The sequence below is a fragment of the Lucilia sericata genome, unplaced genomic scaffold, assembly GCF_015586225.1.
Source record: "Lucilia sericata isolate MDLA Ls3-8-SP2 unplaced genomic scaffold, ASM1558622v1 Contig000067F_arrow, whole genome shotgun sequence".
Classification (NCBI taxonomy): domain Eukaryota; kingdom Metazoa; phylum Arthropoda; class Insecta; order Diptera; family Calliphoridae; genus Lucilia; species Lucilia sericata.
This window is the reverse complement of record NW_023994101.1, coordinates 146,761-174,732: the sequence shown is the minus strand read 5'-3', so window position 1 is coordinate 174,732 and position 27,972 is coordinate 146,761. Positions and strand designations below refer to the sequence as shown.

At 27.4% G+C, this 27,972-nt stretch overlaps 2 protein-coding genes across 3 annotated transcripts in view; one reads left to right on the top strand and one right to left on the bottom strand.

Moving 5' to 3' along the window:
- Positions 1-1,783: 1,783 nt before the first annotated feature.
- Positions 1,784-8,340, top strand: LOC119616332 (protein bicaudal C). 2 transcript variants are annotated; one of them, XM_037972693.1, is made up of 13 exons: positions 1,784-1,919; positions 3,693-4,083; positions 4,481-4,530; positions 4,593-4,662; positions 4,732-4,811; positions 4,867-5,193; positions 5,259-5,384; positions 5,448-5,558; positions 5,618-5,725; positions 5,812-5,974; positions 6,045-6,937; positions 7,009-7,336; positions 7,401-8,340. In XM_037972693.1, exons 2-13 carry the CDS (start codon positions 3,840-3,842, stop codon positions 7,640-7,642), a joined length of 2,742 nt encoding a protein of 913 aa, XP_037828621.1. In that variant the 5' UTR covers positions 1,784-1,919; positions 3,693-3,839; the 3' UTR covers positions 7,643-8,340. The 2 variants fall into 2 exon arrangements, with proteins under 2 accessions (XP_037828621.1, XP_037828620.1); XM_037972692.1 differs by lacking the exon at positions 1,784-1,919 and adding an exon at positions 3,078-3,567.
- A 2,198-nt stretch (positions 8,341-10,538) lies between these two features.
- LOC119616338 overlaps positions 10,539-27,972 on the bottom strand; it is a 57,083-nt gene continuing 39,649 nt past the window's right edge. The window contains exons 3-8 of the mRNA XM_037972710.1: positions 22,427-22,638; positions 19,974-20,109; positions 18,361-18,494; positions 13,481-13,603; positions 13,162-13,339; positions 10,539-13,068 (exon numbers count right to left, since the gene is read on the bottom strand). Of these exons, the coding sequence (XP_037828638.1) occupies positions 11,855-13,068; positions 13,162-13,339; positions 13,481-13,603; positions 18,361-18,494; positions 19,974-20,109; positions 22,427-22,638 (1,997 nt within the window). The 3' untranslated portion in view covers positions 10,539-11,854. The remainder of the gene's footprint in view (positions 13,069-13,161; positions 13,340-13,480; positions 13,604-18,360; positions 18,495-19,973; positions 20,110-22,426; positions 22,639-27,972) is intronic.

Here is a 27,972-nt window from a genome sequence, read left to right as displayed (position 1 = left end):
ATTATAATTAAATATTAAATAAAAATTTTAATAAAAAATTTGATGATAAAATTGCAAGAAAAAGTTAAAACATTTAATAAAAATTCACATTCCTATCAATTAATAAAATCCGTGAAAACCCAAATGACAAATAGATTTAAAATATTTTTGTACATAAGTATGTTATTGTAGTAATAGGACATAATTAAGTCGGATTAAATCGACTAAAAAGTTAACAGCTTCTTCATGGTTTGGTTTCAATACCAATATCTTTCATTCAATCAGCTGTTTAATAAACATGGATTTGTTTTTGTTTTGATCTTCTCTTTTTGTAATTTACAAACTATAGTTGCCAGATAATTTTCATTTAGACGAATTTTAATTTAAAAATTAAAAAAACTTAGCACGTACTTTAAAAAAATAAATTAAAAAAAAAATATACAAACATATTAATAAAATTTTCAAAACTTTCATAAAAAATCTATTGCTTTCCAAAAGATCATGCATCTGTTTTTTATTGTAGAGATTTTGTGTGAAATGTAACCCAATTATCCTGTAATCTTTTCCTATTGTATATAGATGCAAATTTTTGTTGTTGACATTTCCAGTACCCATATAGGATATACGTATAAATGTACATGGACATATAAGTATGTATAGCAATTCAAAGCAGTATATGTGTAAATATATATTCCAAATATAGGAAGGTTAAAGCTTATGCTGTTAACTGTCTTCCTTAATTTAAATTATAGGATTTTATTACCCTCGGTACATACTCCAAACGTATCATGTTTTATACAAAAAGTTCTGCAAGCATATTGTGGCAGCCATGCAATCTGAGGCAGAGTGTAAAGCTCTTTAGCTTCGTGTGTACATATGTATGTTTGCACTTGTTGGGCAACAACATAATTGAAGTTAATTTTCTTTAAATCGATTTATAAGCGCCATATAAGGCATGTTATATTCAACAAAGTTAAAATAATATGCAAAGGTTAAGGGAAATACAAATTTACATGGAAAATAAAAAAAGATATTAAAAAAATAAAGATTTGTTAACTAAGCGATAACAGCAGCTTAATATTGCTAGTTGTTCTGTTTCCATTAATGAAACTTTGTTGACTTAGCTATACTTCCCCTGATTACAGCTGCTTAACATGTTTACTTGTTTTGATTTTTAAATATTTTTTAAACCAACTACCGTTATTCTGCTCGTTGCAATATTTATTTGTCTTTTGTTCTTATTTTCTTTCGTAAAAAATCACTCAATGAATCGAACATCTTTTAAACAATCAATGTTTATAGCTATTTGTAATATTTTATAGATTTTAGTGATTGCCTACACCCTCTATCGCTCACAATATACGGTCACTCATTGAAACAAAATTACGCTGCTCTAAATAAATCTTAAGCTAAGAATTTTCATTAAACAATTTAAATATAAAAAAAATTATAAAACATAACAAAAATATTAAATAATAAATAAAAATAAAAACAATAATTAAAATCTGTGTTGTTAGACATTCCTGACTAGACGATTTTCAATTTACCGCTTCTTAAATTTTTTTAAACGCGTTGACTTTTATTTGACTTTGTATTTAGCCCCTTTTGTTAATAATTTGGAAGAAGTAATTTTTATTGTTTAAAAATTCACTTGCTTCCCTCTTTAGGTTTTTCCACAGTTTTTATTTTATTTAATTGACCAATTGACATTAAATTAATGTTATAATTAATTTTTTTATGTAAATTGTAAAACAAAACAAATTAAAAATTTTCAAGTGTTTCGACTTATAATTATTATTTTTTTTTTTTAATAAAATTCGCGTGTTCCCTTTTACGTTTGCTTAAATTTTCTGTATCGACAAGTTTGTTTTTCATTCTACGTTTCGCGTTTTAAATTTTTGTTTTTTTTTTTTCATTTTGGTTATTGAGCCACTTTCAAAGTAAGTATAAAAATATTATTTCTAATAAAGATAAGTTATTTTTAAATAAATGGCTACTCTAAAAGAATAAAACTGTGACATAACTTATATTGTGAATTAATTTGTATTCACAATGTTAAAACATTTTATAAAATAACTGTAAACCTCCAGCAGGGTGCGTTTCTATTGATGTTTAATCAAATTTAGGTATTCTACAATAATTGTCATATTCACAAGATGTTGTGTCTTTGTTTGAAAAGTAATTATGATATTCATATGAGCAGTTTCATGCCAAGTGACCCAACACAAAAAAATCGATTTTGATGAAATTTGCACCAAGGTTAGTACTATTCGATAGTAGGACTTAGAGAGGGTCAAAGTTGGACATTTTGGTCATATAGGTTTTTATTCAAATGAGTGTCACTTTTCAACTACTGATCCTAGCAAAAATTGTCCAAAGGAGTTTAGATAACTATTTATTTTTTTATGTACTATCTATAAGTACCAACCTTGGTGCAAATATCATCCAAATCGATTTTATGAGTTGTGTCACTTGACACGAAGTTGCCCATTATTGTGAATTGGGCTAATGTTCGTGTTTATTTAAAATAAAGCGAAAGAAATGTTAAGATAGTTATTTTATTATTCGATGGTTTGTGAATTCTCTCTTTTATAATACCATAAAACTAAAGCATTAAAAGTTCATGTTGATAAAGCTATCACTAAAACTTTTTAGCTTTTTTTAAGTTTTATCCTTGACAAATTTAAGGATAAACATATTTTAAATGTTTCTTAAAAAACGCTTTCAACTACCCATAACGACATTGGTTTGCATCACTGCTTTCTCTTTTCAAAAACTACGTTTTTATTTAACACCCTTATTTTCTTTATGTTATTTAACATACAAATCTCTGAGCTAAAGCTTTTATAGTAACTCTCAACAAAAAGCAATAGAAGACAAACCTTAAAAATAATCCAGCGCATTCCAAACTGTTGTATTGAAAAGATGTTTAAAGAAGAAACGGCAATAACAAAATTCAACAAAAAATATATCAAAACACTCTCAACGGTCATTGAACTTAAAAACCGTTAAATTTATTTTTGTTAGCACTCTGAGAGCTCTCATGAGATCTTTTACTTTTAAAATGTTATTATGTATTGCAATTTATTGGCAGGTCTAATTGCTGTGAATACGTTTAGTTTAACTTGTGAGACCTTAACTAGAACAACTAAAGTTTTTTTCGTTCTGTTTTTTTAAGACAAGTGCATTTTATTTTTTCCCTTTAAACACATTTTTCGAATGGAATTGATTATTGAATTTGACCACAAGAGCATCAATAAAAATTTTGAGAAAAAAAAATTGTATAATTAAAGTGTTTAATGAAACGTGTAATATTTAAATAAATTATTATTTCTAACCTGAAATAAATTGTAATATTTTAAACAAAATTAAGTTAAATCTAGATTTAATTTTGTTTCGCGAATTTAAATCTGCATAAATGCTGTTTTATAAAAACTTTAGACAACTTTGCCAATTTGTCATGAAAATTTGTGTTCTAGAAATTAATGTAATTTTACAAAATTTTTTTCATCCTGTGTATCTATACTTTCAAATTTTATTCAAGATAAAGTGATTTTATATTTTCTTAACAAAAAACTAAAATCCAAGGTAATTCTTTAATTAAAAAAATCTCCATATTGTATTTTATTTCTTTTTCCAGTTCTAAATTTCCAAAAATAAAACCAGTACTAAATAACTCTTGTCTTGGTTAATATTACTTCGTTTCTTTTCAGCTTTTCCTTATTCTTTTAAACTTTTCACTTTTATAATTGTGAAACTAAACTTCGTACCAGAATAAAGCTTTAAGGACTTTATGTACTAAACACCGAGTCTTCTTTAGAGTACTGTATTCTATTCACAAACCATTTTCAAAAAGCACCATGATTTCTTGCATCAATAAACTTTTGTATCCTACTGCTGCCTCTGTTGCAGCTGCTTCTGCTGCTGCAACTTTGGCCCCATCGAGTGGAGCACCCAGCGAAACTCAAAGTGAAATTTCATCTGTGGATAGCGATTGGAGTGATATACGAGCGATAGCCATGAAATTGGGTGTTTCTAATCCAGATGATTTACATACCGAACGTTTTAAAGTGGACCGACAGAAATTGGAACAAATGATAAAAGGTAAGAATTCATATTTACATACATATAAGGAATTTCATGTCAAGTGACCCATCTCCAAAAATTGATTTTGACGAAATTTGCACTAAGGTTAGTACTATTGGATAGTAGGTCAAAGAACTACCGGATTTATAGGGGGTCAAAGTTGAACATTTTAGTCGTACAGGGTTTTATTCAAATGAGTGTAATATTTCATTTGAATAAAACATTGTATGGCCAAAATGTCCAACTTTGACCCCCTCTGACTCCGGCAGTTCTTGACTGATAGAGCTGAAAATTTGTGTCTGGCATACTATCCCATAGTACTAATCCATAGCACAAATTTCATCCAAATCGGAAGATTTGTAGGTGGTTCACTTGACACGAAATTCTCTATATCTTTTTTTATTTATATTTTTAGCTGACAGTTCTATTGAGGGCATGAATGGAGCAGAGTATTTTTTTGAAAGCGTAAGTGAATTATGATTTACAAAAACAACTCAAATATAATTTTAAAAAAATTTGCTTAAAAGGTCATGAAAACTACTGAAACTTATATAAGCTGGCCTTGTAGACTTAAAATTGGCGCAAAGAGTAAAAAGGGTATGATAATATTATTCTCATAAATAATTTTCGCTAACACTATTTAATTCTCTTTAAATGAATAAACAGATCCTCATGTTCGTATAGTAGGTAAAGCTGATGAAGTAGCAAAAGCTAAAGAACGTATTTTAGCTAATCTAGACTCAAGAGTAAGTCCGACTAAAAACTCTATATTCCTAATGTTAATAAAATCCATGATTTAAGGGCACACGTGTTATTATGAAAATGGATGTCTCTTATACGGATCACTCCTATATTATAGGACGTGGTGGAAATAATATTAAACGCATAATGGAAGATACAGCGACGCATATACATTTTCCCGATTCGAATCGCTCTAATCCTACAGAAAAATCTAATCAAGTTTCGTTATGTGGTTCTTTGGAGGGTGTAGAAAAAGCCAGAGCCTTGGTTCGTTTATCTACACCTTTATTGATTTCGTTTGAATTGCCAGTTATGGCACCAGGACGTCCACAGCCAGACAGGGAAACTCCATATGTAACAATGGTGGAGCAGAAATATAATGTGCAGGTAAGAAATTCTGACTATATAAAAGTAACTTTTAACTTTGCATTAACTATTTTAAAAATGTTTAGGTCATTTTTTCTTCTCGTCCTAAATTACATTCATCTTTAGTTTTGGTCAAGGGTTCTGAAAAGGAAGCAGGACAAGTCCAAGAAGCCACACAAACACTAATAAATTATTCTTGTGAAAATATTGCAGTTTGTATCTTTTATGTTTACAATTATGTATATTCTTATTCTATACTTTGCTTTTGTTTTCAGAATCAAATCTTGGTGAATATGCAGCTGGAAATTTCTCCGCAGCATCATGAAATTGTTAAAGGAAAAAATAATACAAATTTATTGAGTATTATGGAACGTACAAATACTAAGGTAAAAAGAATTGCATATATTCCTTTTTACTTTAAGTCTATTTTCGTTTCTATATTAAGATAATATTTCCCGATTTATCGGATATGAATGTTAAACCATTGAAAAAATCTCAAGTGACTATTACTGGAACCATTGAAGGTGTCTATAAAGCACGACAACAGTTACTCGTAAGTACTATTTTAAGTGAACTGTCCTCTTTGGACATTTCTTACTCTAATTAAAACCAACTATTTAAACGTCCCGTTAATTTTAGGGTAATTTACCGATCGCTTTAATATTTGACTTTCCCGACAATCAAAACGATGCCTCTGAAATAATGAGCCTTAGCACTAAATATGGCGTTTACATAACGTTACGTCAAAAGCAACGACAAAGCACTTTGGCCATTGTTGTAAAGGGTGTGGAAAAGTTTATAGGTAAGACCTATTCCTCTACCTCTCTATTTTTATTTAACATATTTAACGCATCTAATAACTTTAATCTTAGACAAAATCTACGAAGCCCGTCATGAGATTTTACGTTTGACAACACCGATGATTAGGCCGGAAATACCGGAGACATATTTTATGCCACAGGACAAAGATCTCAATTTGGTATATCGTACCACATTGACGGCTTTGTTGGCTGGCTATACAGAGAGTCCTAAGACTCCGAATGTAATGCCAACAGGGCAGGTACAAATATCACCCTACGGCAACAATAATAATTTGTTGCTTAATCACAACAACAATAATAACAATGCTAATAATAACAACAATAACAATCACAATATGAATCAATTAAATAGACAACAATTTGGAGGTTTATACCCCAGCACTCCAACGGGCATTTGCTCGCCGACTCAAAAGTATTTGCAGATCCACAACAACACTTATGCCCGTCAGCAGCAGCAACATCAACCACCACAACATAATCATAATAACAATTATCTACAAGTTATGCAACAGCAGCATCAACAACAAGTGCAGCAACAACAGGCCCAACAACAAATGCAACCTCCTTCGCATTTGCAGCAACAACAACAACAGCAAGCAGCACATCAAACTCATAATGTTTCACCACGCAACAGTTGCAGTAATAATACAAGTGGTTATCAGAGTTTCAGCAGCAGTACTACATCTTTGGAACAGGCTTATCCACCATATGGAAATTCATTAGCGGCCGGTTCAAATGTTGGCCCTAATGGCACTACTTTATTAACGGCAAATAGACCATCGCCTTTCTCGCCGGACTCGAACTATAGCAGTGAAGCTGGTTGCAGTCGTTTGGGTAGAAGATCAAGTGATGGAGTTCTATTAGGCTTGAATGCTTCTGGACCCATTGGTCCTTTGATCCCCGGTAGCGCTGAAAGTTATCGTAATTTACATTATGACTTAAAGGTTTGTCTCAGCATTCTAATTTAAGCGAAAAAAAGCTTTTCTTATACAATCTTGAAAAAAATTTATTTTAGCACAATCGTACTTTTGATTTTGACATTAAGCGCGCCATGGGTTTTAAGGCTATGGAACGTCCACCTGTTGCTGGCGAACTGCGTACACCCACACCCAATTGGATGGGTATGGGCTTGAGTCGCACTTCACCAGCTCCAATTGAGACTGTTGATGATTTGGCACCTTGGCAACGTGGTCTTGCAGGAGCTGGTATTCTTGCTTCACCCTATGGTTTGGGTGCAACAACTGGAATTGTTGATTCGACGTCCGCCAACCGTCGCTTACAGTTAACCCAGTACAAAGACATACATTCATTGTTGACAGCTTTGGGTTTGGAGCATTACATTAGTAAGTTTTGTAATAGAGGGTTTGAAAAATTCTTTTTTCTTTTAAAAACATATTTGCTTTTTAGAAATTTTCGTTTTAAACGAAATTGATTTGGAAATGTTTTCTACACTTACTGAAGAGAATCTTATGGAATTGGGTATAACAGCATTTGGCGCCCGCAAGAAAATGCTGACAGCTATACATACCCTACAAGCTAATGAGGCGGCCACATCGACAATGCCTACCACATCCTCTAACGCCTCATCACCACGATTTTCTGGATCTGCAGCACCCGGAGCTGAGCGTAGACCTTCAAATCAGTGGTAAAAACCATTAAAGTTTGGAGTTGAACTTTGAACTTTTTTTTTACTTTTTTCTATTTTTTTTTATAACCTTTTAGATTTTAAGTTTTTTTCTTTCTATTGCATGCTTAAAAAAATGAAATGATTTATTCCCTTTAGTAACTATGAATTTAATTAAACACTCTCTTTGTAAAAAAGGACTTTCGTAAATGAAATTGTAAAATTTTAAATCCTAATTAAAACTAAAATCAATCTTTCTCTCTTCGATGAAGTACTTAAAACTCCGACTGTTGTCTTATGAAATTTTATTAAAAAATTTTATTAACTATTTATTTTTTAACATAAAAACTTTCTTCAAACCTTTAAATGACTTATACTCGTATTTGTACACAAATTTCTTTTAAAGCAACAGCCGATAATTCTGTTTTTCAATAAACTAATCTTAGGAGATAAATTGATTTTATTTAAAAACAAGAATGAAAACAATATTTAATGAAAGTCCATTTATTAAAACTATTTATTTTTTTATTTGTAATTATTTATTTATTTAATTTTTATATTTATTTTTTTTTTTTTGAAAAACAAACCTTGAACTGCATGAAATTTTCAAACTTCAAAAACAGTGCCGTTTACTTATTAAGTTGTAACAAAAAAAAGGAAAATGTTAAATAATATGTAATTAAATTGAAAATAAAAAAATTATGAACATTATTTGAAAAATTATGAAAGTTCATCTATTTTAATTTGCAAAATAATGAAGTGGAATAAAAAAAAAATATTTATGTCTTTGTGTAGGAGCTAGGTGAAATAATGGATCGATTTCAACAATTTTCAACAGGCTTCGTCCTTGGTCCAATGTTTACATGGATATACAGACGGACAGACAGACAAGCGGAACATAGCTTAATCGGCTCAGGAGCAATATTTCTGGATGTTACAAACATCAGCCCAAACGCACTATAGTGGTATAGGGTATAAAAGCACTTACACACACACTTGTATGTTAGACCGACAAAAAATGATGCTTGAGTAACCCTTATTTAGGACTCGTAAGAAACTTACTTATGTCGAATTTCAGCGAATTTGTGGACCGATTCTCATCGAATTTGATAGAGAGATTATAACTCATAAGAAACTTGTTCATGTCGAATTTCATCGCTATACTTTTATTATTAAGCCAGTATTGAGCGTTAAAGTAATATTCGGAAGGGGGCTTTATATGGGAGGTAGGATAAGTTATAGACCGATCCTCATTTCGGTAGATAGAGTTTTGCTCGTAAGAAACTTGCTTATATAGAATTTCAACGCTAGACTTGTATTTTTAAGCCAGTAATGGGCGTTAAAGTAATTTTTTTGAGTGGACCATGTATATAAGGGGTAGGATCAATAATCGGTCGATCCTTATAAAATTTGGTAGAGAGAATTTAGCTCATATGAAATTTATTTAATTCGAATTTCATCGCTATACTCACCTGCTTTCAACAGAAAGACAGATAGACAGACGGACAGACATGGCTAGATCGCCTTAGAATTGCATAAGGCGCCAGAATATATATATACTTTTGTGGGTCTATGATCAAAATTATAAACGGAATGGCAAAATCAATTTTTTTAATTTTATTTAAAGGAAAAAATACCAATTTAACCTTTACGTGTATTCATACCCACCAATACGATTTTTTATAAATTAAAGCAAAAATCTTAAAATAAATTTTGTTCATTATTATTCTCATTAAATTTTATTTATATTTATTTGCAAAATTATGTTTAATTGTAATTTAATTATTATTTGTTATTTCTATGTTTATTTTTATTTATATTATAATTTTTTTTTCTTTGTTGTTGTTATCATTATTATTTTTTTATTATAAGTATTACTTGTATTTAAGATATGACTATTTTTAAATATATTTATTTATTTTATTTCTTTTAACTATTTTACAATACTATAATAATATATTATACTATATGTGTAAGTATGTTTGTAAGTATTTAATAATTATGATTTTTTAAATACATATATTTTTAATTTATTACTTTGTTGTTATTGTATTTGTTTATATATATTTATATTTATATAGATTCTTTATATTTTTATAGCATGTTTATTTTATGCTCATTCATAATCAATTTACATAAATTTTATTTCAATTTATTTATTTATATAGTACGTCTAGTTTTATTTACAATTTATTCAATCAATCAAACAACCAATCAATCAAATTATTATTCATAAATGTATGATGGTACATACGACAACTAATTAACTATAGATTTTATTTATTTAACATTTATGTCTGTTTGTATGAATGTGTCAGTTTGCAAGTGTATTTAGTGGTATTTGTTTTAATAAAATAAATAAAATTTATATAAATCTTTAACGGCTAAATAAATTAATAATGGGGTCACATTTGTGTTTAATAAAAAATAATTAATTGTGTTTTTTTTTTTCTTGTTATATTAATAGCAATTAACACCATTACATGGAGTTAAATTAAACTATTACAATTTTTTATAAAAATTACTACTATTTTTATATTAGTTTATGTTGTTTTTTTAACTATTTTAAGGAAATATAATCTATATTTAGCCATGACATCAACCTGGTTATATGAGCGTTTTTATTTAGTTTGATTTTGTGAGCTTTTGAATGTATTAAACAAATACATAAATAACTAATTTACTACTAAAATAAAAATCATATATTGTTTTAATTAATTTTTCATATTTTTTTTCCATATAACTTAAGGAAGACAATTGGCACAACACTTTCGCTAAATACTAGAAGAAATTATATTGTTAAAAAGCATATTTAAAAAAATAATTTTAATTGTTAATAAATTTTATATATAAACGTAAATTTTAATTTAATTCTAGGAATTTTACTTCCCAAGTTTAAAATGGAAAATTTTTCAAATATATATTTATTATACTTTTTACTCTTTACCGGGGTTTAAATAATTTTTTAATTTACAGGCGTGTTTGATTTACAAAATAAATATTTTAGAGGTTTCATAAAATATAAAAATTTAATTAAACTAACTATAGATTTTATAGTCATATTTTATTCTTAAAAAACTTCTATAAAATCTATAATCTGTTTGAAACATTTTATTAAGTTTATTTGTATGTCTTAATTGTTGGTTATGTTTATCTCTTAATTTAAGGAACTAGTTACCGTTTTTATGGATTTTTTTCAAATTAACCAATTATATAATTTTTTTTATTTTTTCGGCCTAAAAGTTTTGAAATAATTTTTTACATATCTTTTATAATAATTTTACTATTTTTAGTTTTTTGTTGCCAAAGTTTTTATTTTAACGGTAATTATTTTCCCCAAAATTTTTTCAATTTTCAAACATACCAAAACATGCTTTAAAATTCATTTTTTTCAATTTATTTACATATTTACAATATAGAATTCAAAAAGAAGATTAATCTTGGTATATTTAGTCAAAGAAATATCGTTAAATTGTTTCAAGGATATAACAATAATTTTTATAATATTGAAAAGTAAAAGAAATATAAAAAATTTTAAAAATTTTACCAGGATCATATTTAAGAATTGAAATTTTTTGTTATTTTACCTTTTTCAAGAAATTATTTCATATAATCTCCTCTTACGCTTTCTTTTTTTTAGTCTATGTTTTGCTTTTTAATTTTCACTTAAATTTAACGTTAAGGCTTAATTAAATTTAAGATTATTTTAAATATTTATCTTATATAATTTATTTATTAAGTTCTATTTATGTGTTTATTTTTTACTTATTTTGTTTATAACAGTCATAACATAAATTAAACTTGTTTTTAAGGGGTTGTATTTTTTTTCTTTTAATTCTTACAAAAAATTATAACATTTAACACTTAAAATCTAAACGTACAACACTTTGTAATTTTCCTGCGAATTTGTCATTTCACTTTTACTCCTCTCACAGCTTGTCCTTTTCTCCTTTGCAGTTAGTTCACTTTGACACTTTGTGCTCCAAGAGCAGTTGTTGCAGTAATATAGCTTATCAATAAATACTACCACTATTTCTTTGACATAATGCAGTTAGAGAAATAATATTAAAAATATAATATATTATTAAGAAAAATAACTGTATATTTCATAAAAATAATAAAGGAAAATTTTATATATATTTTTTTTCATTCAACGTTGTTAAGCTTATTTTGTTGTTGTCAAAGATTGACGAGAGTCGAGCAAAAGAAAATAATATCATTCATCATCATTTTAACATCAGCATTGATGCAATAACAATTCGCCAATAAACGCCATTAAATAGTTATTCCGGGAAAATGTTGGCGATAGTGATGAGAATGAGTTTGACGATGACGACGATGATAATGATGATGGTATTGATGTTTCTTCTTTTACTATTACCAGCAAGGGTAGCACAGATGTTTGTAATAAGTTCAACTCTAAAACTAATGCTCTCACTGATGTTGATGTTGCTGTTGCTGTTGAGGGTGCAAAAGCACTTGGTATTTCATAAGTTGAATTTGAAGTGGCAACAACAACAATGGCAGCTACAGCTGCAGCTGCAGCAGTTACAGACGCAGTAGAAGTCATCAATAATGTTTGATCCTTTGACATATACTTGGCGTTATTGCTTTTAGATGCATCTACAGTATATAATGGAAAACTATCATGTGTATATGTTTTGCTATAACCCAAAGTTGTTGACAATGATAATGATGTTGATGCCAGTGAACATGATGATGAAGAGGTAAATGCTGTAGGTGGCAAAATAGCTGCATTGGTTAAGAACAGTGTATCGAAAGCATGTGTTTGTGACATTTGCTGTTGGCCATCAATGGCTGTTAATGCAGCAGTAACAGTTTTGTTTTTTGAACTCCACTGTGTTTTAGTAATATTTGTTTCTTTTGGAGAGTTTTCTTCATTGATGACATTTTGATTTGATACTAAACAGTGTTCATTTTGTTGGTATTGCTGCTGTTGTTGTTGGCGTTGTCCACATTTGGCCTGACAGTCATCATTATTGGCATCTTGATAACAATTCCCATTTTCTAGTCGCTGTTCTTTTTCTTCAATGTAACATGTATAAGGCCATAAATTCATCGCTAAAAAATTCTCTTTTATTTTTATTAACATTTCAATGCAATTATCTACTATTTTCCTGTTTACTGTCATTTTCTTTTGCAGACATTTTCTTAAGTAGTTTTTTTGCTGTATTTGTAAAAGCAACACTACCAATAATATGATGAAAACAGATATTAATTTTATTAGCATTAGAAATAAAACATTAATAAGATTGATTCTGTCCAAACTATTTTTCATTTTATTGACAAGTGTCGAGGTTAAGGCATTTTGAGTTATGTTATCGACTAATGAGTTCAAATGTTGTGAGATTTTTAGCGCTTTATGTTTAAACATTTTAAGTATGTTATTCAATACAAAATCGGCAGTTGGAGAAGCAGAAGATTTTGGAGCTATAAAGATTAAAAGTAGGATGGTAAAAAGTATATTTTAAATTGTTGGGCTTTGAAGAACATATAACTGATTTATCAGTAAACACTACTAACCTGAAAAATATGTTAAATATGACTCATTATGTTCATAGCCATCACTGTCGCCATGAGAACCATAACCATGATCAGGTGGATAGGATTGGCCGGATGCCATAATGCGTGGACGATCTTCTTCGATAACACTTTCAATTTCTTCTTTGAAAATATCAAAAATACTTGCGGTACATTTAAGCTAAAAATACAAATATAATTATTAGTATGTCAAAAGCTTTGCAAGCTTTTAGGTATTATGTTTATGTTCTCAAGAAATTCTTTTTAATTCTTATTTTAATTTATTTGACAATCATTTATTGATATGTTTGTTTTTACTTACCCTCATTTGTCCCTTAATAAAATGCTGTGTGGTCACCATGAAATGAACGGCACTCATTACGGATTCCAAATTGGTTTCCTCATACTTTTCAATTTGATAGGTTTTGATGTGGTGGGGAGGAACCTTAAAAAAGGAAAAACAATTAAAATCTTTTTTTAATAACAAACATTCTGTAAACAATCATGAATTTTCAATTGTGGTTGCTTTCAAATTTGCGGTCAATCAATTTTTTCTCTTTAAAATTCTTCTTATTTATTTGAATTTTATTTAAGTCTCTACTCATCTGCGGAGAGTGGTCTACACATTTAGCAAAAAATTTTTTGTGTTTAACCAAAATTGTCACACTTTATGGAGTATGCTTTTTTTTACATCAACTAACATGTTTTATGAGTTCCTTTTATAGAGAAATTTTATGTCTACTTTTCTTGATTTCATTACACATTTCTTTTTTGTGAAGTGTTGATGTTGAATATTTGTAGCATACTTTATGGGGCACCAACAAAACAAATAAACAACAATATCACTTGAATAGGTCCTTTTTAAGTATTTCCTGTGGCAATGTTTGTGGAAGAGCAAAAAATAGTAGCATCTTTTACTACTTCAAATGAATTTTGGAGAGTTTTTTCAGTTGCCGTTGTTATTTTCTTACTCGAATGTCCTTGTCAACCTTAATGAATTATGAGTTTTTGTTTCTAAGTTTGAAAAAATTCTAAGAATATTTTAACAAATATTTCGTTGTAAATTGTAAACATTTTTAACTTTAAGTTTCTCTTTATTAAATTGACATTTGACATAAATATAGAGTAGCAGTAGAAGTTTTGGTTTATTTTTAAGAAAATATAAACTAAAGCATATTTTTAGGAAATTTATAAAACAAATTTTAAAATATACATATGGTCCAATTTTTAAAATTTTGTAAATTGAAATTAAAAAGGATGAAAATGCACATGTTTCTAGTAATATTAGTTTATGGGTTAAAATAACTCTCTAAATTAGTACAAATATAAAAAATAAAATTGTACAAAATTTAAAAACTAAAACTTTTAGTATTTTATTTAATTATTTTTTGTTGTTGTTGAAATTAACGTTTTGCAAAATATTACAAATTTTACACAAAACCTTATTTTATTGTTTATTAAACAAATCTAAATTTATTTCATAAAACAATTTAATTTATTTGTTATACATAAACATGTTATATGTTTTATATAAAATTTATACATTTTTTAAAACTACCAATAAATCGAATAATGTAGTCGGTTGACTGGAATTTTATATACCCTTTTCTTTAGTAAGCATTAAAATAAATTCATGTAAAATACATGATTTTATCTGCAGAAAATGAATTTTGTAATTTTATTTATTTATACTGAAAAATAGATTAGGAAACGATTTTCACAAAGAGGTGTTTTTTTTTTTACTTTTAAAGAAGTTACTAATTCTTTAAAATTGAAAAATCGCCTTTTTGTGAAAACCATTTCCAATTATCTGGGGACTTGGGATAATATACTACAACCTACAAAATTTATTTATATTTAAGAATATTATGATAATTACAAAGACAATACCAAATTTATTTATCGTTATGGTAAAAGGTACAACAGTTTAAACATTCAAACAATTTATGCATTCAAAATCTGGCCTTAACAGATTATTTTGGAAAAAAAGAATAGAAATAATTTCCTGTACATGATTCACAGACAATAAAAAACTACTAAAGCATGTACTTTTTTATTTTCTAAAAAGCAAAACGAAACATGACAAATAGCGAAAAAATAGTTTGCAAAATAAAAAAATAATAATAAATTCCGATTTTAGAGCACAAAATAAAGAAATTTAATAGCTTTGACCGAAAAAAGGGATTGAGCACAATATGCGAATAAAATAGAAAAAAAAAACAAATAATCTAAACAAATAAAACATTTTCGATGTTAGTATTTTTTACGCCCAGTCCGAGTTAGAAAAACTAAGATAAATAAAAAAGTGGAATATGAATTATGTTTTAGAAATAGCAACAGATTTGAAGTCATAAATGCCATCAATACAACTGAAAATTATAAAAAAAGGAACAAAATGGAAAGCAAGTAAAGCGTAAAAAAGTTGACTAAATTGTCTAACAGTTCATGCTAAAATGAAAATACCAACGCGACGTGATATCAGAGAAATAAAGTTGGGAAAAAAATTAACATCCTGTAGTTGCCTCCCTCAATTTATAGGCCTGTAGAGTAACACGCATACAGTCATAGAATACTAGAGGGAAATCTACAGCGTTTATTTATTGTTGAATACTTTTATGGGAAAAACGAAATGGAAATGATTTTTTTTTTTTTTTTTGGAGATGGTATGTAGACTTTCATTTATTTCATTTAGAAGGCACTCTAGTTGGTACATTTTTTTATTTGCTTTAGTAAGTGATACAATGGTGGTCGTTGTTATTAAGTTTTTGTTCTGTTGGTTTGATATTTTTTTTTTCGTTTTTTTTTTTTGTTTTTATGACACATGACCTTTTATATACTTTTTTAGTTTTTTATTATTTTGCTGGCTATTTGTGCAAAAATATTTCTTGGTGGTTATTTGTTTTGACAGGTGCGGGCACGATTTACAGTTTCCATTTTTGCTTTGATTTTTCTTCCATAAATCGTATTTTTATAAAAAATTCTAGTTAGCCTTACAAAAATATATGTAACTATGTATGTATGCAAATGGGCTTAAATATCTTTGCGTCTAATAACAATTTCTCTGTTTTCTTTTAAAGCCTTATAATAGTATGCAATAACTTTAATTTGTTTATGCTGCCTAGAAGTGTGTACCAAAGTTGTTGTATTTTTTTAGCTTTTTACTTTAAGAAAACCCCATCGTTTAATGGTATATGTTTTATTTAAATTATGTATTTTTTATGTTATGCTACCTACTTTCAATGTAGTTCAAATTTCAAAGAAAAGTGGCTAAAATGGCTTTTTTCCAGACATTTATAATCATATAAAATCTTTTAAATCCTAAACACTTAAATATTTCTACTGACTCATCATCATAGTCATAAATATTCGTTTTATTTTATTTGTATATTTTTTTCATTGTTTACATATTTAAACTATATTTTAAAAAAACTTCCATTGTTGCCGTTGTTGTGTTTTTAAATAAACCATAAAATATAAAATCAATTTATATATGCACAAACATATTTATTATTGTATCTACAAAACTAAGATGAACGAACTACTTGTGAATAAATTTACTATATATACAAAACTAAAAAATGGAAACTTATTCCCGTACACTTAACACAAACAAAGAAAAACTCGTCGAAGAGAAATTTTATTCAAGCGTAAATATTTTGTTATACAAAATATAAAACACAATAGTCGAAGAAAAAGTGCACAAATTAAAAAAAAAAACAACTTTTGGAAATTTCACATTCCATGCTACTGGTGGATGTATGGGAAAGTGAAAGGTGATCGTAACAGCGAATCATAGGTTTTATATTGGAGACATTCTACAAAGAATTATGTTAAAGTAGAAGTGCAAGAACAATATTTCCCATTAAAGAGGTTTTACTTTAAAATATTTATTTCGCTTTTACCGTAGACTTCTTAACAGTGGTGTATATTTCTGTTAACGTTTTTCCTTGTTTGTATTTATTTAAATATTTATACAGGACATTCATGACCATTACATGGTGCGTTTCTTCAATGTTGACGTTGTGTCTTCTGTATAAAAATATGCTAAAAATTTTTGTTGTCTGTGGCGTCTCAAGAAATCTATAGAATATTTTTTATACAGCTGCTTCAAGTTGTTGTGCTTTTTCTAATATTTTAACAAAAGAATAGATTTACGCTTGAGTGATTAAGTAGAGCAAGGAGTAGTTATTCTCTGATTTCTTCTTCGTTTTTTTCTTATCCCTACTAAAAATAGTGAAAAACAATGTTATTGCGGTTTTTAAGTTTAACCACTGTATCGTAACAAGTATAAAGTAAATCTCAACGAAAATTTACAGTATTTTTCAATGAATCAACTGCCACCATCATCATTATCATTTTACTGTACCAGTGTCTATCGAATGACTTGACTTTGACTGGTGGCGTTGATGATAAGAAAAAGTACTGGAATTTGATGGTTTGTGTAGTGTTTTCTGTTCTTATTCTGTTTTCATTCTTTAGTTTATGATGAAAAAGTACTTGTCAGAAGACAACTAATGATGAGAAATTTATTTGTGAAACAATGAAAGAGTGGTAGTTAAGAAAATAATAATAAAATTGTATAAGATATGTATTTTAGAGAAATTATTATTATTTTTTCTGTTTCTTATTAAACAATGACTTTTTGGTTAGCAATAATAAAATTTAAATTTTTTAAATGCAGTAGTTACTTAGTGAAAAATATCAATAAAAATTGTATTTTATACAAAATTTTAAATCCTGTGATACCATGAGAAAAATTTACCTATAAATTTGATTAGATCTGTTGCGATAGATAACAAAATTTGTTTACAATTTATATATATTTATAAATAGTAAAAAAGTTTAAAATTTATTGTTAAATTTAATTATTTAAATTAATTTCTTCAATAATACTTTACTTCTTTATATTTCTATGTTCTTATTTATGTATGTTTAAAAAAATCTGACTTCATTCTTATAAAATTTCATTTTCAACTTTAACTTCATTTGTGCATAAAACTTGCCATCATCATTAATCTACAATAGACCGACCATTTTTTGTTCTGTAAAATACTCTTTACTTTTATGTGAGCATTTGGAAAAAAGTTCCTCATTGATTTTAATGCCATCATAAAATGTGTAATAAGCCTTTCCATGCCATTTTTAGTATTAAAAAAAAAGTGGAAATATTTTTTGTGCGATGTACTGAACCTTAATACTTACCACTATGCCATTAATAGTCCATGTCAAATTAGCAGCTGGTTTAGAGTATTTAATTGAGCAATTGCCGTCAACCAAATCACCGATACGATAACGTGGCTGTATGCCCGTTACGGTAGCCTGCTCTTCGGGTAATTCTGTGTCAAAATTAATTGAAACGAGATAAAAAAAAAAAAAAAAACAGCAAAAGGAAAGAAAATGTTTTAAAAAATGTACAACAATATAAAGCAAAAGTAATGAATTGGGTTTGGTCGAATAATATGTAAAACATTTGATCGTGTTTGAAGGTTCTTTTTATAGCTGAAGTAAGTACGAGTATAGTAAACTTATTCTTTTTAGGATTTAATTTTATAAAACATATCAATATTTAGAACAAATGAATTAAATATTTATTGATTACTAAGACAATCTAAAATATGTAACAAAAGTTGTTTTATGCTCTTAAAATATAATTGAAACAAACGCATAAAAAAGTTTGGTGTTACAATTTGATAGTTAATTACACTGTATGCAATTTTTAAAATCCATGAAACATTACCATATACGAACTCTACTACGTGATAAAAAACCAAAAAAAAAAGACCCATGTGTCTCAGTTTTTCACCAAGTCATGCACTTTTTTACGGGCTCCCAAAGATTTGGGGCTTTGGTGTCATTTTTGTAAAATTCTGATCATTTTTACAGGCTCATATCTTGCAAACCGTTCGGAAAGGTAAAGTTGTAGCTCTTGTCATAAAGAACAAAAATGTAAAATTAAAAAAAAAACTTGAAATTCATTTTTTTCATTTCAAGTTGAAAGTTTTAAATTGTAAAATTCACAGCACGACATCTGTACGTATACGTATTGATGATTAATTGATATTACAAATATTAAGTATACGCCTAATTTAGAGAAATTCTGTACGTATACGTATTTATGATTTATTGATATTACAATTATTAAGTATACGCCCAATTTAGAGAAATTTTTTTGGATCTTGATGATGATTTAGATCTTGATTTGCCCCAGGGAGTAAATTAAAATTCCGAATGGTTTGCAGGAGACTCCAAATCTTTTGAGGCCCATAAAAAAGTGCATGACTTTATGCAAATCTGGTCTTGTTATTTAGGCCTTTTATCACGTGTGGTGTCCGTATATGGTTATGTTTTTTTGTGTTGCACTGTGTTATTGTAGCGTGCCCAAAAAAGAGAAAGACTAATCAATAATTTTCCCGCTATGGGTAAGATCGTGCATGTATGTAGTTGTAATAGTGTTCGAAAGAGGAATATAATGTTTAATCAAAATGAGCAGTAGTAGTAAATGTTTTACAGGGTAATTGTGGTTATTGATGAAAAAGGAGAAAAAAAGAAAAAAAAACTGTAATGGTTAGTACAAAAAAAGTTTGAAAAGAAATACCACAAAAATTCATTTGTCTAATTAATTTGTTTTTCACCCTTCTTTAGTACGTTCATAGTTTTCGTTTGTTCGTTCTTAACTTTTACCCAGCCAACTAACATTTTTGTTTAACACATTTTCTAAATTTTTTATTGGTTTCACACCCACCCACTAACCAATACACACACACAGATTCCAATGGAAGTTATTGTATCATTTGATAAGAATTTATCATACTCACCTACAACTTCCATTTCACCGGATACCATTGCTGTTTGAAATGAAGGCGCCTCAACGGATATTTCACAAGTGAATTTGCCTGATATATTCAGAGGTACGGCTAATAAAACGACATGACTTTGATTAGAAAGATTGCGCTGAAAAAAGATGCCAAGAAAAAAAATTAGAGAAACATGAAATCATTTTAATAAAAGGAATAATATTGTTAAAACATAAATTTTCCCATCACTGACAGGGCAACTGAAGGTAACAGGAGTTGGAGTAAAAGTGGCGGCACAAATTATTCACATAATGTTTTTTTTTTGTTTCTTTTACTACATTGGTTTTTTTCAATAATGCTTTGAGTTATAATTTTCAACAAAATGCAAATTGCAAGTCATGAAAATTAGTATGCTGGTAGTTTTTACTTCTTCTAGCTGTGGTTTTTCATTATATTCATGGCAAAAAATGATGAATAATATATTTGATTCGTTCGCTTCTTTCTTTTCATTTACCACAATATTTTTTGAATTAGAAGAGTTTTTTCAATGTGGCTTTTTTCCTATTGCTTGTACTTTTTTATATTTCAGTTGTGATTGAAAATTGTATGTAAGGAAGGGCAGCAAGTACATTTGACTGAATAATAGATTTTCCATTTGAAACGTGTTTTTACAAATTATTCATGTCAGTTCGAAGTTTATTTGGAAATCGTAAAAGGAGTTGCTTGAATAATTGCTTAATGCAGTTTCCAAAAAGGTGATTAATTTTAATTAAGTTTAGAAAATGTAATATAAACATTTTTGAGAATATAATTTTTACAATTGATATGAATTCTAAATTATTTTTTAATACAATATTAATCTTAAAAAATAAGACTTGTTATTTTGGTGGCGTCAACTTTTCGTTTTGATGTAGATTAGAATAGGATAATAGCAAAGATTTAGAATCAACTTTTTGGAAGTTATTAATTAGCACTTGGAGTAGCGCCTCAAATTTGAATCTCGGATAATTGCAAATAGTTCTTTGTCATTTTGATTAACGAAAAATAATTATTTTATTGTTAAAATTTTACTTCTTTACAAATTTGTTTTAATATGTTTTAATTTATTTAATACAAATAAATAATAATAATAAAAAAATTAAAAGAAAATACTATAATTATTTAATAAATGTTTACGCACAAATATTATAATTTGAATAACTTTCCTTTATTATTGTATATTTAATGAACAAGGTTATTACTACGAATCCGCTTTGACACTTTTCGGTCTGTTATTTAATCCCCACTTTAAAAATAAAATTTCATTTTTGTCTTTATTAATTCTCTATATAATAATCTGTAGTATGGATTTGCAGCAAAGAAAGAAAAAAAAAATTATATTGGTGTTGAAAATGTTGCTCATTAAAAGCAAATAAATGTTGGAATGTAAAAAACAAATTAAAATATGAATTGTAAAGTATGGAAACAAATAAGTGAGAATGTGTAATCGGACATATCCGACAACATGATACCCTTTAATTGGTATGAGTATATTAAAAGGAAGTGTCAATGGTTTTAGAATATGAGAGAAACTATTTTATAAAATTTTTAGTCTTATAATGTTCCTTACAACAATTGGAGATTATATCAATTATTAATAGAAGATGCTGACTAAATGTATTCTTTATGGTGGATACACAAACGATTAAAGTAATGTAGGGTATAATTACAAAAACATTGGTTTATTAACAGCGATATTATCTGTTTTAATTTATTTATTGTATGTTTTTTTTTACTTTGCATTAATAACACACAGGTATTGAAAAAATTTCACTAAAATGCTATTGAATTGTAAATTAAAATTAATAAAAAAGTGTTGCAAATGAATATTATACATTTATTGCGGTATACATGTATTTCATTTGTTTGTGCAATTTCCTTGTAAATTATTAAATGAGAAAAATAAAGTGGAAAAAAAAATACATAGATATGAAACATTTTTTTATGACTGTGTTGTATATGAAAGTTTGTGTATTGTTTATTAAATGTAATCGATCGATAATACATTATTATGTAATGTATTGTTAATGAGTTTTGTTGTTTTATTTTTGTTGATGTTGTTTCTGTTATTCTTGTTGCTCTCCTCATTAAACAACAGTTGCTTTAATTACATGCAATTTTTGAGCTTGTTGTAAACAAAAAACAACAGTATCGATGTTTGTATGTTGTGTTTTCATAACTTTACAGTTATTTCACTCATTCTCGTATTTATTCGGTGCGAGTATTTATGAATAAAGTATTTCGGTATATTTTCTCGTTTTCCTTTTCCGTTACATTTTACTCTCGATCTATTATACTTTTTTTACTCCGGTTTGAGTTTTACAGTAAAGTTGTGCGTACTTTGTTTTGGATTGTTATGCCAATGTGCTTTAAAGTGTACCGGCATTAATTTCAGAACTAAAAAACATAAAACAGAAAATAGTAGAGAAACTTACCTCTACATTTAGACCACTTTGGCTAGGAAAAACTTTCATTGCCGGATTTTCCTTTGGTGTATAACGATAAAATTCACGTCGTCCTTTGTACCATTTCACAGAATATAAAGTATCATTTTCCATATCGTAATTACATGTTAGCATTGCATTACTACCACGTTTTACAGCTTGTGGTATCGTTACCGAAACATCCTTGAGTGCTACAATGAAATCTGCAAGAGAAATACAAAAAAAAAAAGACGAAAAAGGGAAAAATGAGAACAAGTAGAAAAAGAAAAAGGATGAATAAGAAAAAGTTGCCATGAAAGAGTTATAATGGCCGTTGTAGTTGTTATTTTTGTTTAACATTAAAACATAAAAATATGAGAGTATAAAAACTAACGAAAGACAAACAGGAAATATTGTTTAAAAAGTTATATCTTGAAATGTAAATGTATGTATGTAGATTTATATGCATACATTTGTATGTACATATATAGATACATTTTTATGTAATTATAATTGCATATGTATGTACATAAGTAAGTTTGAAAATGCCTACATATGTTATATATGTATTTATAGTTGTATGTATATATTACTGTACAGTAATACTGATATTAAACTTTGTATTTTTACTGTAATAAGGATATGTAAATTATTTTCTTTTACAAGTTCAAATGAGTACAAATTTAATATGTATGTTACAAATTATTTAAAAGGTCTGTAGCTTTTATGAAGATAATATTCGAAATTCTATAAATTTTATGTTTTTATATATTTTTTTTCAAATGAAATGAGAAAGTTTAAAGTTTTGAACATTTCTAGGAGAATTTGTACACTAATTTTTAGATTATTAACGAGAAGTTTTAGTTTTTTTTAAGTAACAATTTTTATATTTTAATTCTTAGATTTTTTGGAAAAGTAATAACTTTTATCATATTATATGGATAATATGACCAACTATAGTTCGATAAATAGGAGGGTTTGTTAATGGCTACTATAATTATGAACATTTTTGTACTGATTTCCTGAAAAGGATTAAGTATTTTTTACTAATACTTGTAAGAAATCAAGTATAGTTCTGACCATCAGCCTAGTGTAACCCTATAAAACGAAAGTTCCAATTGGCACCTTTCACTAGTTATATTACCCTTATATCCAACTAACTACCAGAGGTACGGTAAATAAAGTGGTCGATATTTTGTCAAAACGTTCACTGCATTTTACCATTGTAATCAATAGTTCACATTTCATAAATTTTGCCATGAAATTCCAGAAAAATTAAATGTTCCAAAAATTTCACTTTAATAAGCGCATGGAGGGCTTAAAGTAACCACATGGCACATTTTTGACGAAATGTTATGTCCGTTTGCATTAAGTAGAGCAGAAAATACAAAAATTGTTAAAAAGTTATTCATAGAAATAATATAGCTTTGTATGAACAAGAGATCAGTTGCTCAGTTGCGAGAGCTTTTAACTAAAAATCGATATATATCAAAAAATTTTTTTTTGATTTCAGATTTTTTTGCGCATTGACATCCCCATGTTCAACAGTAATAACAGTGCTAGTGGGTTGAAAGTTCACTAGTGGTAGTTCTTAGTAGCTGTTGATACGCCGTTGTTGAACTAGTTCTTCGTACTGTAGGGAATTTAAAGGAAATTTAATTTTAAAATTTATTGTTGTTTAGGAATTTATTTAAGGATCGATTCCAAAGATATCTGGGGTCTTCAGAAAATTCATTTCATTAAGAAGACAGAAAGATGAATCGTCCTCGCTGTCTACATCGATCCAGAATATATATACTTAATAGGGATGGAAAGTTATATTACACCTTTATATACCCTTTTCACTAAGGACTAAAGACTCTTTATTACAAAATAAATGTTTAAATCTTATAGATTATATCCATAATATCTATCTGTAGTGAATATAAATTTTTTAAAGCATTATTAAATTTAATTTACAAGCTGCTATGAATTCTGTGTTCATTTGTTTTGTCTATTTATAGTTATTACCCTTATGTCCATTTTACATATTTACATAAGTTTTGATATTGAGTCTCTAAACTCTGGCTCCATTAGTAGTGTACATTTATGTTCATGTCACTTTTTTTGCGGTTCTGTATTATGTCATGTCTACAGCATGCATTTACATGCAATATTTTTCTCTTGTTCATGAAGAAAAAAATGAACATTTTTGAATATATGTAGCTGTATGTATTATGTATATTTTATAGATTTTTTTTGCATACTGTTAACAAATCATAAAGTTTCCGTTTCCGTTAAATACATATACATACTCATGTATGAGTGTATACTAGAATTTATGTTTAGAATGATGATAGAGAGATAGAAAACTATCTAACATTTGAACATTAAACACATACATATAAACACATGCATTTAAATATATGAAAATGAATGTGTGTTGGTATATTTGTATAGAATAATAACAGGCAACATTGTGCTTTGCATACACAGATATTCATACATGCTCGTGTTTAAAATATAAATAATATAAAAAAAACAACAAGTCTGACATCATGTTTAGTGACATGTGCATATGGTGTTGCTGATATTTTGCTTTATGTATGTTGCCGCCGCTGTTACTTTAGTTTGCAACTTTTGAATAGACATTTAAATACTCAATGTATAACAACAATAACAACTAGTTGCTTGAATTTAGCATTAAAGCCTTATAAAATTATATAAAACATATTTATGTAAGTACCATGGCTTATTTGTATGGCTTTTTTATACAATTACCATAGTGGTGAGAAAAATGACTTCTGATTAGGATTTTAAATTAATTTCAATTAAAAGTTCTAATCTTGGTTCAAATACCTATTTATTTTCACTATTACTGTTTAAATTGAGTATATATCTGTTACGTAGATTTAGGTGATATATTAAACCGTTAGAAAACTAAACTTTACGTGGATGGACAGGCTGACGGATAGAAATGTTTTAATCTGACGCTATTTCTGAATGGTAAGCTTTAAGAGTAACACAAACTTATAATACTATACCCTCTATAGTAGTATGGTATATACATATGTAAATAGTTTATTCTATCTAAAAAACAACTTGTAATTATTTACAAAAAATATATATATATAAAAAAAATAAAGATTTCTTCTTGTTTCTAAAATAAAATTTATAGCGTTCTTTATTTATTCCATTTTATTTTTGAAAATATAGTACTTCTTTTGCGTTCTTGGTTCTTTTTTTATTTATAATTTGTAATTCTAAACATTTATCAACAACTAATTAAAAAGACACATTAAACTAAAACTTTTCTTTTGGCTAGAATAACAAATTTTCTTTCTTACCATTTTGCTACAACCACATAAAACTTTGTCATTTTTGTTGTTGTTTTTGTCGTAATACATATAAAAACGTTTTGTTGTTTTTGTTTTGGCTGTTGTTTTTATTATTACCAAAACAAAGTATCATGTGTATTTATTGGAAGGAAGCAAAAGAAAGATATTTTGTTTGTGTTTATAGTTTTCATTACTTTCGGTGTGCAGGAGTTGTTTTTTGTTTCGTTTTTCGAGTTTTATAATGGTTTAGTTGGTCTTTTAGTGATGACAGTTTTTATATGTTTGCAACAAATGAACAAAGGACAGAAAAGAAATACGTACATATATACACACACATTTATAAAAATAGATGCAGGAATGATTTTAGAAAATACATTTTGTAATTCATATACCACAAGGGTTTATTCTATTTTTTTTTTCAAACAAAAAATTGAATGTTTCAATCCTTTTTAAATCACTAAACTGTTCATGATTGCAGATGTTCTTAGTTTGTATGTTTGTTTCTCTTTTATTTTTTTCCTTTTGGTCAAGTCCACCATATTTTTTATTTCAGGAAACATAACAGTTAAAAGGACAAATGTAGTCCTTTTTAAAGCTTACAATATCGAAAACTTTGTATTGCCTGTATAGAGAATACAGAAAATATACAGCCTTTTTAAAACAATATTTAGATAAAGTTTATCAGTTTGTTTTGCAACATTTTCTGCATAAAAGAAATGTTAGTTTAGTAGTTTTCAAATCTTCTTTTTTTTGTTCCTTTCCAACCAGCATTTTGTCTTTAGTTTTTAGATGTTGGTAATATGTATAAATATACATTTTTTCTCTCTCTAGTTTTAGTTGTAACCACTGGATATCATTTGCAGTTAACCTTCACCTGAACATATCAATTTATAACTTTTTTCTGTTGGTTTCTGTCTAAACTTTACAGTTATTTATTATTGGTTATCAGTTGTGCTGTGCTGTTCTGCTCTTATTTTCTTCGGTAGGTATTGTTGGTTTTGCAGGTGAAAAATACTAAAAATTTTATATTAAGCTTAAAAAGGTTTGAGGTAATATTTTTAATGAATCTAAGGTAAAACATTTATTTAAATTCAAGCTAAAAAATAACTATTTTTATCTTAAATTTACATTTGCATTTTTGTTTATTTCTTGAATAAAGGGAGTTTAAAATTATTTGTAAAATTCTTTAATTTAATATCACAGAATTTTAGATTTTAAATTAGGATTTGCTGTAGTATAATTCAAAATTTCCAAATTATTACTAAGAGATGTTCATGAAAGCGTATACGGAATATTTAATTGAACTTTAATACTCATACGTAAGTATGTCCAAGCATCATTGCTTCTTTATGATAAATATTTAAAATTATAAAAAAATTATTGAAATTTATTACCTGAGAATGCATTTACGCCATGAAATTTACTCAAACAATTTACACAGCCCACAATACTTTTTTAAATTCATTTCAAATATACTGAAATAATATTTACTAATATTTTTATGGCAATATGAAATTGTTTAATATTTATACTATATATACCTATGAGTAATAAACAGTATCATAAATACAACATCCTTAAGGACTCTTAACAAAATTCTCTATATATAATATTCACTCAATTTTCAGCACAAAATTTTCACTTCATAATATGTTCACAATAATCAAAATGAAATAAAAAAACTTTGTTTAACTTTAACTTTTTTGTGAAACAAAACCTTTGACCAATACACCAATGACATGTTTATAAACAGACACAAACAACAAATAACATATAAAGTTTTTAGCATGAAGTAAAGAAAAAAATAAATAATAGTGGCCAAAGCTACTTGCAAACGACAGCAGTAACAACAAAAATAATGCCAATAAAAGCAATAACAACAAAAACAACCACATGGCGCCATATGTATGTATGAAGCACAACAAATAAGTTTGTAACTCTTAACAAAAATAAACTGAAAATCAAATATTCACATAATAACTATACAAATACAAAAACACACATATGTATGTACATACATCCAAACACACACCACTACTCATACATTTAAATGAAAATTTAACAAAAATAAAGCAAAAAAAACATGAAATTCATAAAAAATATATAAACACATGAGTACGTGCATGAGTGTATAAATATGTTCGCCTGTATTGTATCTACATACAATTTGATTTCATTTTAAACGAAATAGTATAAATGTTGATGTGGGAGTGTGAAGTTGTTGTAGTGTTTTTATACGAA

Bases quoted from the DNA above. Each gene is read 5' to 3' on its own strand.
- LOC119616332 (XM_037972693.1), top strand. From the start codon at position 3,840: ATGATTTCTTGCATCAATAAACTTTTGTATCCTACTGCTGCCTCTGTT. The intron at 5,194-5,258 runs GTAAGAAATTCT...AAAAATGTTTAG, and splicing joins AGCAGAAATATAATGTGCAG to GTCATTTTTTCTTCTCGTCC. The intron at 5,559-5,617 runs GTAAAAAGAATT...TTCTATATTAAG, and splicing joins TGGAACGTACAAATACTAAG to ATAATATTTCCCGATTTATC.